The sequence below is a fragment of the Psammomys obesus genome, unplaced genomic scaffold (assembly GCF_907164565.1).
Source record: "Psammomys obesus unplaced genomic scaffold, mPsaObe1.curated_primary_1811, whole genome shotgun sequence".
Classification (NCBI taxonomy): Eukaryota; Metazoa; Chordata; class Mammalia; order Rodentia; family Muridae; genus Psammomys; species Psammomys obesus.
This window is the reverse complement of record NW_026596034.1, coordinates 1,622,163-1,634,977: the sequence shown is the minus strand read 5'-3', so window position 1 is coordinate 1,634,977 and position 12,815 is coordinate 1,622,163. Positions and strand designations below refer to the sequence as shown.

General features: G+C 51.6%; 1 protein-coding gene across 1 annotated transcript in view; it reads right to left on the bottom strand.

Moving 5' to 3' along the window:
* Positions 1-12,815, bottom strand: part of Cacna1a (calcium voltage-gated channel subunit alpha1 A) — a 211,060-nt gene that overhangs the window by 112,597 nt on the left and 85,648 nt on the right. Inside the window, exons 4-6 of the mRNA XM_055620955.1 lie at positions 9,129-9,220; positions 5,335-5,487; positions 916-1,109 (exon numbers count right to left, since the gene is read on the bottom strand). Coding sequence (XP_055476930.1) covers positions 916-1,109; positions 5,335-5,487; positions 9,129-9,220 — 439 coding nt within the window. The remainder of the gene's footprint in view (positions 1-915; positions 1,110-5,334; positions 5,488-9,128; positions 9,221-12,815) is intronic.

Below are 12,815 nucleotides of genomic sequence, written 5' to 3'. Positions count from 1 at the left end.
TCAGGCTCCACCCCATCTCATGTGGGGACTGTGAGCAGCCCCGGACCACCGTGTCAGAGGGGCTCTGTAACCAGTGACTTGTGGATGCTGAGGGCTGACTGCACTGGACTGGCACAAATGAGTGTTGGGAAGATGCGCCAAGGCACAGAGGGGCTCGTGGAGGAGAGGTGAGGGATAGTGACTAAGGCAGAGGGGAGGCAGGGAAGGACAGGCACCTCCTCAGACCTGCTGTGGAGGGGCCACTTCCCAAGTGTACACATTTCAAAGCCAACCAAATCGAATACACTCAGCGCTTCTAGAATCTGGGTGTCCGTTGTGTATTATAGAGTGGGTGACCCAGCCATGGTCTGTACCTATGGCTTGGCCCCTCTCTACCTGCTTCTGTTCACAGTTCTGTCCTGTGAGTGATTTGTGTAGATGTGTGGAAAGTCTGCTGTGTGTGCCCAAGCTCCAGCCCTGTTTGTACTGGTGGCTACCTAATGGGGCCAGGGGACACGTGAACACACAGGGAAGGATCTCACAGAAATGCATGGGTTTGAGCTTAGATGAAGACCTTGGGGCTCCAGATAACTTAGCACGGTCTAGGAACTGGACACCAACATCCTCATAGTCGCTCCCCTGGTCCATACACTCCTTATGTCATGGAAGGTCATGCTCAGGGCAGGATGGTCCCAACCAGCTCACCCAGGCCGAGTTCCAGGTCACACACTAAAACCATATTTAACGCACAGCTGAGGTAGCGTTAGGAAGCTGTCTAGGTAACACCTAGACTTCCACGGCTTAGGGCTTCCCAGAGGCCAGTGAGCTCCTGCCCTGGGGCTTTCAGAGCTCTGGGCCTTGTGCCACCTGGAAAGGTGTTGGAGCTCGCTGGGGCTCCCTTCCCCATGCCACCGTGCATGCTCCAGCAGCACTTACATTGTAGAGGAGATCAGTCCAGCCTTCCATGGTGATGCACTGGAAAACAGTGAGCACAGCAAACAGGATGTTGTCGAACTGAGTGATGCCGTTGTTGGGCCCTTCCCAGTACGGCTGACATTTGGTCCCGTTGGGGCAGGTGCGGGCGGGTTCCTCTGTCCCACACGGAGCTGGCGACTCACCCTGGATGTCGTCTAGAAAGGAGAAAGGTTGGGAGTCAGGAGGAGGAGGAGGGACAATCAAGCGAGGATGGGAAACAGTGGTTACTGGGATGAAATTAAGTCAGTGTTTGGTTTTCAAACTCTTTAACTACTGCCTACATCACTAGATTCTTCAACTCTGTTTTTTCCCCTCTTTTCCACCAATCTAATTCTCTTTTCTTTTTGAAACAGGGTTTCTCTGTATAGCCATGACTGTCCTGGAACTTCCTCTGTAGACCAGACTGGCATCAAAGTCAGAGATTCTCCTGCCTCCTGAGTACTGGGAAGGGTGTGTATCCCCACCACCTGGGGCTTGTTCCATTTTTAACCTGTTGAAACTGAGTCATTTCTTTAAGGCTACAAACTGCCTTCAAGTGCAGCTTTGACTACATCTCAGAAACACTTCCTGGTTATTATTAAATATTGTAAAAATAGTCCCTGTGGTGGTTTGAATGGGAACAGTCCCCAGAGACTCATGTGTTTGAATGCTTGGTCACTAGCAAGTGGCACCACTGGGAGGTGAGGCCTTGTTGGAAGAAGTGTGTCACTGGAGGTGGGATTTGAGGTTTTAGAAGCTCGGGCAAGGTCCAGTCACTCTCCCTCTTGGTTGCCGGCTGATCTAGATGTAGAACTCTTGACTCCTTCTCTAGCATCAAGCTAGCTCTAATTAAATACTTTCCAAGATTTGCCACAGTCATGGTGTCTCTTCACCGTCCCCAATTTCCATTATTATTTCTCCTTTGAGCCATGGAGAAATACATAACTATATAACTAAGAAATATTTCTCCAAGGTGTGTGTGTGTGTGTAGGGGGAACTTGAGAGAGAAGGAAAGAGAGAGAGGTCACTTTGCATGTACCTATCACTGGCTGCAACATCAAGGGAGCCTGGGTCACTGGAATATCGTGGGGGCGAATCCCCAATACCAGACAGTCTCATCTGCAAACAGCAAGTATGCCTCTTGGTTTCCAAGGGCGTGCGGCTCTTTCTGGGCTTGATCGGCAGCTGTGTGACTCCACACGCTCTGCTGCATCTTTCCTGCCTTTAACTACTGAGATGCGGTCTGTGATCTGCAGCAACGGTCAGACCAGGGCCACAAAATGCATGCCATCTTGGTGTGTTTCTAGAGCCTTGCTGAGTGTTTATCTTTGTGACAGGTGTGGGGTCATGCGTGAGGGACAGGCGCACACAGTTCCCACCCTTACCTGAGGGTAGGATCGGAACAGAGCATTCTCCCTCCATACCGGGAGATAATGAAGCCGCATCACGAATGACAGGAGATACTGCTCAACACCCAAGAGACCCAAGACAGCCTAAAGGGGAGGAGCAGGCCTTGCAGGCCACATCCAGATCCTGATACTGAAGTGAATGGGGAGGCTTGGGGCACCCAGAGCTAACCCCTGGCTCAATCTGCCCACAGACTCACTGTGTAGCTTTAAATCTTGGAAATCTTCCTGCCTCAACCTCTCCAGGGCTGGGATGGCTGGTTTGAGAAGGCTCAAAAACAAAGATAACTTGTTTGAAAAGAAAACTAGCAGCCAAGTGTAGAAAAGAACCCCTCCAGTTTCCACTCAACAAAATCCGTTCCTGTGTGCGGCTGGCTGTACTGCAGGGAAGGGCGACCCTGTGCAGCCTCATTTGATGGACGCACCCTGTCGACAGAGAGGAGTGTGCCAGGGGTAGTGTGGGGCTCACATCTGTCACCCCAGCACCCAGGAAGTCAGAGCGGGATCGCTTTCAGGCTGGCCTGGGCTATACAGCGAGACAAAGACCAAACAAGATAAAGACCAAACCACCACCACCAACAACAACAAAAAACTAAAATAAAAGCACAACAAAATGTACAGTAAACGAGCAACGAAAGGCCTCAGTTCTGGTTTAGGTAGCTAGACTGCACTTGACTTATACATAGTAAGTACGACAGGAGAGTGACCTCTTCAAAGCTTAATCCTTTGAAGAAATACTCTACACCGGGCCTACTGGGAAGATCATCTATGTCTCTAGAACCTTCTCTGCCCCACTTCTAGTCCAAATCTGATTCACTTAAAGCCGATTGTATTCACTGGGTTAATTCTGGTGTTCCCCGGCCCCCTCCAAATTTTCCTGTGAGTGGGAAGCATGGAGACAACTGCTCGTTGGCCTCCTTGCCTAGAAATGTCTGCAAGCCAGGGTCTGTTCATCCAGGATTCTGGAAACTCTTGGAAAACAGGAAGCGTTCCACTTTGTCTTGGAGCCTATGCATGTGTGGGATGGCTGTGGGTGACAGGAAGTGGGCTCCCCGCGCCTGTGCCTGGGAACCGCCTATCTTTAGCAGCAGCATCCAGAGGTGTGCTGGACCCCAGCCCCCTCAACCCCAGCCGTCGATGCCAACCCAGGGTTGATTCGAGAAACAAAGCCATCCGGAGTCGGAGAAATTCAGCTATAAATATATTTTAAAATTAGCCCTGCTGCCGGGGCGTCTGTATATATCTGTCTCTTACTCACACATCTTCTAGTTTTAATTGGGAGCTCTTTGGATCGTCTCCTAAATCCAGGTTGCTGTCCTTCATGGCTCCACCTACATCTGTCCCCCCACAACCCCACTGGGACCCCAGCCAAGCCAGCCCTGGATGGGAAAACAAAACAAAAACAAAAACATCCCAGAAACCTCACACAGCCCGTCTGAGCCCTAAGTTTGGGTTTTTCTTGTGTGTGGCTGATAGACACACATTCTTTCCTTGTCTTCCGCCTGGGTGAGGCCAGGTGCAGAAATAGATCTGCCTCAATTAACACCTTCTTCATTGGAGAAAGAAATAATTAGGCCATTCCATATTGAGCAAGCTTCACAAGCCCAGGAGAGAAGAAGCAGGAGAAGGAAGACATGAACTGCCAGCTTTCTAGAACAGCCCTCCCAGCTGGGACCGGGCCAGAACAGCATCTCTAAGGATCCGCTTAGGGTCAGAGGCTGCAGGTGGTACAAGGCTGCTTCTGCACATGCCATTTTCGCCTAGCTGGCTTTCCCAGGGCACCACACCTCTCTGCCCATGGCTTCACTCTTTCTCTGGTTCTGGAAATCCAGACCGCCTGCTCTGGGTTGGTTCCAATGCCAGAGTCTGGGGAGTCTACGACTGAACCGGGTGCATCTGGAGGGGCCTATGTCTCTCCCTAACTTTCTTGACTGGGGTGCTCTACCCATCCTCCTTTCTCTTCTCCTATGCTCTCCCACTGTCTTTCTGTCTCTTTCCCATTCTGCCTTTAAATAAACCTCTTTATATCGACCTGTATCTTTATATTTGATAACTGCCTGCACCTCCAAATGTGAATGCAACACATTTCTTCCGCACTACTGGTCAGACTTGAGCCCAGGCTCACCTCCATGCCGACCTTGGTGGAACCCAAAGCCCTCCCTGGACTCTGTTTCCCAAGAACTAACTAAAGCAGGATGGGCACAGTGTTCTGATTGGGCAGGCAGACAGCACCTGCTGGGTGCTGGGTTCTGACTGGATGAGACAGGATCTTGTCAGAGGGCGGGCTCCCATTGCCTGGACAGGAGCTGTGCAGGTTCGGAAGGAGCAGGGCAGCTTCTTGTTCATACTCTGTTGTCTTGCCCTGTCCCTCATCTCCTTGATGGAACTATACTCCTTGCTGCTTCTTGACACCAAAGCATCTTCCTGTGCTCACAAAAAAAAAACTGCTCGAGAGCACACCTTCAGCCTGTTTCCCAGGGGCGCCTGAGGAATCACTCCCAAACAAACCACTTGACCCCTGGGTTGCCTTCTAGGGCTCCCCAAACTTAACACTGCAGCTGTGGTTAAGCTGTCAGAGGCGGTTGTGGCTGCTGTCTTTCCTGTGCAGTTCAGCCATGCTGGGGATGTAGCCAAGGCCTCATGCGTGTTCAACGACACCTCAGGCCCCAGCCGTGCACGAAGCCGCTGCTTTCTGTTTTGCTTTGTTCTGTTCTCTTTTTCAAGCGTCATCCTGTCTATCCTGGAACAAGCCTGTAGACCTGGCTGGCCACAAACTCAGACATGTGCCTGCCTCCGCCTCCCAGGCGCTGGGACGACAGACAGGTGTGCTCCACCCCTTGCCAGCTAGCACACAGCCTTCTTTCTGTGGACTGTAATTTGCTGGGGATGCCATTGCCCCAGTCCCAGCAGGGGTTGGAGGGACTAAGGCCCCTGCCTATCCTTTCTGCAGCTTTGTCCCCTGAGAAAAACCTTACGTTCCACACTGTGGACCTACCTGTCCCCTCATCAAAGCAGGTGGTATGAAATTTTCCCATATAAAATTCTAACCCTATGATTGCAAAAATAAGGATTGCAAAAAACAGGAGGAGGCCAATCTGCAGCAGAGGGATCATCGCCTTCATGATTGACTTCAGGACGACTTGTAAACCTGGGGAGACAGAGAGAGGCCAGCCCGTGAGCAAAGACTCGCCAAGCGCCTCCCATGGAGCCCAGCGTGAGGCTGACGAAGAGGGAGGTGGTCAACTTCCCCTCCCCCCAAGAAACGCCTTTTTGGTTATAAAACTTGCAGAAGTACTTATTATCTACTGTGAGGAGTTTTAGGGTCCAGGGCTTTCTAAGCCATTTTCTGAGATACTCAGTAGCTTCCTCCCACAAGGGGGTGCTGTCTCCCTAAGTTGCCCCAAGCCAAGAGGGGCACCTTTCCCTTCACCCAAAGCCTCCATTCAGATACCGGGGCCTACACAGGCCCGCAGCCAACACCTCGGCTCTCAGCTCCAAAGAACCAGAGTCCCCAGTAACTCATCAGCTTGTAGCCCAGACCTATGGAGGCAGCTGACTGGGAAGTGAGGCTCAGGGAGGTCCGCTCTCTCTGTGGGCTCCGGGGACAGCACAGTCAGGGCTCGCCCCTGAGTGCCTGACACGGCTCAGCTGAGAAGGATGAACCCGAACGTGAGGGCCAGTGGTGCCTGGGGCCATGGCCAGCTAGATGTCAGGGGGTGTGGGGGTTTGGATGTGAAGAGCATCAGGTCATGGCCCAGGCCAGCCCTTGTCTGCACCATCAGTGTCTTCACCTCACTGGATGCTGCTTCCACATTGTTTGGATGGCTCAGGGACAGCTTAGGCATTACTATTATTATTTTTTTTTTTTTGAGAGACAGGAAGGGGTTAAACTTTCACCCAATGTGGAAAGTCCCACGGTTCTAAACTGTTTAAGAATGTAATTGATTATTGGGATTATTGTTGTTATTATTATTTAGTTTTTCAAGACAGGGTTTCTCTGTGTAACCCTGGCTGTCCTGGAACTCGCTCTGTAGACCAGGCTGGCCTTGAACTCACAGAGATGTGAGTTCCTCTGCGTCCTGAGTGCAGGGAGTAAAGGCAGGAGCCACCACTGCCCTGCTTTAATGATTTTTAAATGTGCACTGCTGTTTTGTTTGCATGATTGTCTGTGTGAAGGTGTCAGATCCCATGAAGCTGGAGTTACAGACAGTGGGGAGCTGCCATGTGGGTGCTGGGAATTGAACCCAAGTCCTCTGGAAGAGTAGACAGTACTCTTAACCACTGACACATTCTAGCTCTGGTTTTCTTAAAAAAAAAAATTAAATGCTTTATTTTTTACTTATGAATGTTTTGTTTGTATGCATGTTGGTGCACCATCTGAGCACCCGTGCCCACAGAGGCCAGAAGAAGGCATCGAACATTCTGGGAATGGAGTTGAAGACAGCTGTGACTCTCCGGGGGGGCTTGGAATTGAATGACCACCGTTCGGAGGAGCAGCCCGTGCTCTTAACAGCTGAGCCATCTCTCCAGCCCTGAAAGATTTGCTTTTATGTGTATCTGTGTTTGCATTTGTATATGGATTTGTTCACGTGACTACAGTGGCCTCAGAGGCCAGGAGGTCCTGGCGCTGGAGTTACGGGTGCTCGTGAGCCCTTGATGTGGGTCCTGCGAACCAAACTCAAGTCCTCTGCAGTGGCAGCCAGTGCTCTTAGTCCCTGAGCCACCACTGTGGCTCCAGGTGAGGAGCTTTGCTCTGCCTTGAGCTCCCGCCATGATGTGTGGCCTTCCCACAGGCTTAGCACACCAGCGCAGACAGAGCCCAGGCTGAAACCTCTGAAACCCTGAGGTGAGGCAAACCTTTCTTTCTTCTAAGTTGATTGCTGTGGGTGTTCGGTTATAGTTACAGAGGGCTGACTAACACAGACTTTCAGAGAGCTCATGGCTAGCTGCGGTGGTTTGGATAAGTCCACCCGAAGGCCACTGGTTAAAGTCTTGTTTCCCTGCCTGTAAGGTAACTGGAGGGGGTGTAGAACTTTAAGGGTGGGGCTTTGTGGGAGGATGTTAGGTCATTGCACGTCAGTCTTTTGATTTGCTGCTCTCTGGCCACTGCCTCTGTATTCCTACCAGGATGTAGTGTTGGGCCCAAAGCAAGGGGCGTGGCCAAGGTTAGAACCTCTTACATGGAACAAAAATAGAGCTTTTTCAATTTTTCCTTTACTTTTATTTTATGTATGTGGTTGTTTTGCCTGCAGGTATGTGGGTATAACATGAGCAGTTGTCTGCGGACAGAAGTTGGATCCCCTGGGACTGGAGTCACAGACAGTTGTAAGCCACCATATGGCGCTGGGAACTGAACCCAGGTCCTCTGAAAGAGCAGCCTGTGCTCTTAGCCAGTGGGTGGTCCCTCCAGCCCCACTTTGTACATTTATTTATTTTTTGTGTCTGAGAGTGTGTGCTTCGGTGAACACATGCAGGTCATGCGATGACTGGCAGGGCTCTCCTTGCACCATGTGGGTGCCAGGGATGGAGCTCAGGCTAGCAGGGGCCTTTACCTTCTTGTTCCCACCCTTCCTCTTGGGCATTCTGTGGCAGTCACCGAAGGTTGACCAATACCAGCAAATAGCTCGCTTAGCCTACCTGACAGGGTGAGGAGCACCGGCTTGTTCACACTAGCTTGTCACCTGCTCTTCATTTAACAGGACATAGGCACCTGCTGGGCTCCTAGAGCCTGACTGTGGACTCCCTTTTCTCGTACAATAAATGTACTGGTGGTCATCTGGGAAACCTCTCTTCTTATTTTAACTTAAGCTGTTCTTACGGTGCTGAGGGGGAAACCAGGGCTAGGCAAGTACTGAGAGACCAATACACTGAACACGGGTGAGGCAGCGTGGTACTGGCTTGTCTATTCACGGGTGTAATGTGTGTATGTGAACTCATCATTCAGCTAGACCCGCTGGCCATAAGCTCCAGGGAGCCTCTGTCTTCACTTTCCCAGGGCTAGAACTACAGACATCACCACCACACCTGGCTTGTTTGTTTGTTTGTTTGTTTTAAACAAGGGTGCTTTGTCACCAGTCTCAGGCCTTCATGATTTTGTGGTAAGTGTTCAACCAGCTGAACCATCCCCTAGCTGCCCCGATTTCTATCAGGTGACACTGTGGGGTAGAAATGGCCTCAGGTAGCATTTGGTCTGGCTTGGAGCACTGCAGGCAGAATCCGTGCCGCAGCCCTCCCCATGGCGTGAAGCCCAGGCATCGTTGGAGAACAAGAGAGCAGAGAATGTTTGGACCCTGTATTCATTCTACCCACCTGCAGAGGACTCCCCTGAGCCTCACCCTTCTCATCTGTGCAACGGGAAGCCGCCATCTGAGAACAATGGTGAAATGAGAGCCCCGGAAGCTCTTTCTGCAGTGCTCCGTTTATAGGCACTAAATGCCTACGGGCACTACCACAGGTCACCGTCCAGGCATGGAGTTCCACTTGCTAACTGTCACTCGGCCCCCTCCTTTTCATGTCCCCCTAATCCAAGTATTCAGCCGTCCCGAGTCTATGTGCCCTCCTATAAAGTGGAGACATTGGCCTAGTTTATATAACGGGTTCTGGGTGCTAAAGGAACCTTGTGCAGAACATGACCCCTGGTATACTATAGGTGCTCAATAAATGGGTAAGGCCCCCGGTCTGCTTCCACAGATCGCCTAAACCTGGTTCCTGGGACACCTGAGGGGAAGCACGCCCTGATGGGAATGGGGCCCCTAAGAGGAGCCTTCCAGAAGGTGGAGACTCACGCACTTGGGATTCCAGACACCAGCTTGAGTGGCCGCAGCACACGAACCGCCCTCAGTGTCCGTAGGTCAAACTCCGTCCCGACGGTGGCCAAGATGCTGCAGGAGAAGACGACAGTTAAGACGGGAAAGCTAGCCAGGGCAGGTGGCTGGGCGGCTGCACAGTGGGGACCGGATATCATCAGGTCGGCCGTCCCACCTGTGGAGTGACACAGTATTGGTTCCTGTCTTATGGAATGAGAGTTGACTTATCCCCCCTCCTTTTTCTTTTCATGTGTGTGGCATATGTGTATATGTGTACCCGTGGGAGGGTGCACACCTCTAATCCCACGACGGTCCTGGGCTAGCTGGCCTGGAGGACACAGCAGACCAGAAGAGCAAGAAACACCCTGTTCTTTTCTCTTTCTCCACTACATGCTTGTTTTATATACGATGAATACACAACTGTGTGTCTGTACACACATTTTTTTCTTCCAGACAGGGTTTCTCTGTGTAGCCCTGGATGTCCTGGACTCATTCTGCACACCAAGCTGGTCTCAAACTCACAAAGATCCACCTGCTTTTGCCTCCTCGAGTGCTGGGATTACAGGTGTGTGCCACTGTGCCCAGCTCACACACATAATTTTTGAGACACTGTGTCACTGTGTAGCCTTGACTGGTCTGGAACTAATCATGTAGACCAGGCTGGCCTCATACTCATAGAGATCCTCCTGCAGATTCTGCCTCCCCACACAGCAAGTATACTTATACATACTTAAGACCGAGTACCACAATGTAGCATGCTTACTATGGAGCCCATGCTGTCACTGAACTCACAGCAATCTTCCTGCCTCAGTTTCCCAGGTGTGGAATTTCCAGCATGAGCCTGCACGCCACACACATGCACCCCTTCCCCCACAATTATTTTGAAGATAGTGTCTCATCACGCAGCTTAGGCTGGCCTGTGGTGTGCCATTCTGATGTCACAGCCTCCATGCATGGCTCACCCCAACTTTGCAGATTTCCTCTGACAGGTACCATTCTGTTTTTTGAGCCCCACTTTCCTCTTTCTGTGCAGACAGAAGCTGTTGCTTAGCGAGCAGACAGAGGAGTTAAGGGTCTCTGTGTGCGGAGGAAGCTGAGAGAACCCAGTAAACACATCAAATGTCAGAGTGGTGTGTACCCGAGGAAAGAAACTCGTGAGAGAAAGGCACACCCACAAGGCCCTGACTTTCATCTCTAGTGGAGGGGGGAGAGAACAGACCAGTACTGCCTAGCAGAAATCTAAAGTTGCAGAGGAAAATTTAATTTTTCCATATAAACAAACAAAAGAAGCAGGTGAGCTGGGCGTGGTGGCACATTCGAATCACTGTGAGCTCAAGGCCAGCCTAGGCAAAGAGAGTCCAGGACAGCCAAGACTACACAAAGAAACCCTGTCTTGAAAAACCAAAAAGAAGCAGGTGAAATTAATTCCATAATATAGTTACCTTCTTCTATTCAAAGTTTGACCATTTTCTGGTCAAATAGCCCAATACTGAAACAAGGAGTCTGCATCCCTTCTATGAAATGGTGTAGTCTTTATGTCAAGCCTGCACACATCCTCTGTGGATTTTGTGAATGGTGGGCATGTGTTGCCTCAGGCTGCTTCTGGAGGTCAGGGACAATCTTCAGATGCTGACCCCTGCCTTTGCCCTCATTTGACACAGGAGCGCTTTCCTGCTACCACAAGAGGCATGCTGAGATTAACAGCATGCACCCCCCTCCCCACATACACATTTAAGACAAGCTCTTTGTAGCCCATATTGGTCCTGAAAGTGGGGGCAATTCTCCTGCCTCAATGTCTTGAGTGCTGGGATAACTGGTGTGAACCACCATTCCCAGCTACTCTGCCTGTGGGCTACATCTCCAGCTCTGAAATATTGTTAATCACTGTTATTTGCAGTACTGAGGCTGGGATCCAAGGCCCCAGCCATGCTGAGCAAGCACCCTGCCCCTGAGACACACCTTCGACTCCTGGCTCTTTGAGACAGGTTCCCATCTTGTACCTGAGCTGCCTTTAAACCTGTGATCTTTCTGCCTCAGCCTCCCAGGTGCTAGGACCACAAGACCTTGTACCCAGCTGGGACTGCACTGTCACAGAACCCCATCATATCCCGTGTCTTCCTCAGAGCAAAAGCTGAAGTCCTCCTCACGATCCCCAAAGCTCTAAACCATCGGCCCCATCACCCTACCCTCACCCACTGCCCATCTTCTGATTCTGCTCCAGCCACCATAACTCATTGTTCTTCAAAGACACAAGAGTTCAAGGCTACCCTTGCACTGAAACAAATAAACAAACAAACAAACAGCAGGGTGGGGCAAGGCCAGAGCCTGGGAGGAGCCTGGTGACCAGCGCTGGGCAAGGGCAGGGGCTGCTGCCAGGAATGCAACTGGCCCAAGGACACCACACAGATCCAAGTGCAAAGCCCGCTGTGGCTCTTGATGCGGGAGGCAGAGAAGAGAGACATGAAGAACCTCTCCCAACAGGGGAGCACAGAGCTCAGGAGCTCAAATCCAGGACACAGCCATAAACTCTCAGGCCTAGGCTTCAGTGCTGCCCCAGTGTGCTTATGGTGAGACCGTAGCCTCAGAACAGCATCAGCACTGACTTCTCTCATGCCCTGTGTGTCTTCGGCTGGCTCCCCAGATATTGGAGCTCCTGTCCCCTTGTCCACTTCCCCAGAAGGAGGATAGGAATTGGGAGTGGAGAAATCAGGAGGCTTCGACCTGGGGTCTGTGGGATTTGTCTTGCCCTGTGGATGGTGGGAGTCATGGAAGGCTGTGGAGCAGAGGAGGGACATGATTAGGGCTGGCAAGGGACAGACAAGCTTGACAGCTAAGAGGACAGATTGGCGGTGATGAAGCCTGAGTTAGGAAGGAGCTGTGAGACCGGCCGGCGTAATGAGGGCTAGAAGTAGGACAGAGGCGGTGGGAGTACAAAGGAGGCCGTGGGTTATATATAGCTGCCATTAACACTGCAGCAGGGAACCGGCCTGGGTGTGCCGCATCCGGCCTGCATCGAGCCTGCCAGCCGCTCACGTCCCATTTTACAGAGGAGGATGCCAAGACTCACAGAAATCAGCGTGCGAGGATCTGAGCCACACCAATACAGAACTCGAACTCAGGACCACGGGTGTGGACAGCACCCTGCAGAACTTGACCCTTAAGGAACTACCTGGATAGGGAAGGGTCATGGTGGAGGACAAAAAACACCCATTTGTTCATTCATCAGAAACTTAGGTACCAGGCTTTCAGGTAGCACTCCAGGAGGCCACAGAGAACAGCTGAGGGGAGAGGCTGGTGGTAAGGAGCGCCAGCTCCCCCAGCATCCAGCCAGGGAGTAGGCGATGTGTGGGAGAGGGAGGTGACTCCAGGGTTAGGTGTGGCGCAACAGAGATGGGAAGACCTAGGAGGGAGGAGGCTCACAGAAATACCAGGACTGAGGGCGGGCATGCTGAGCAGGAGATGTCTGAGGTAAAAGCCTTCCAGTAGTGCCAGGCACCATGGCCTGGCCTTTAATCCCAGCACTCAGGAGGCAGATGCAGGTAGACCTCTGTAAGTTACAGGCCAGGCTGAGCTACAGTGTGAGATCCTGCCTCAAAAACCAAAACCAACCACCAACCAAAGAAACACACACACACACACACACACACACACACACACACACACACACACA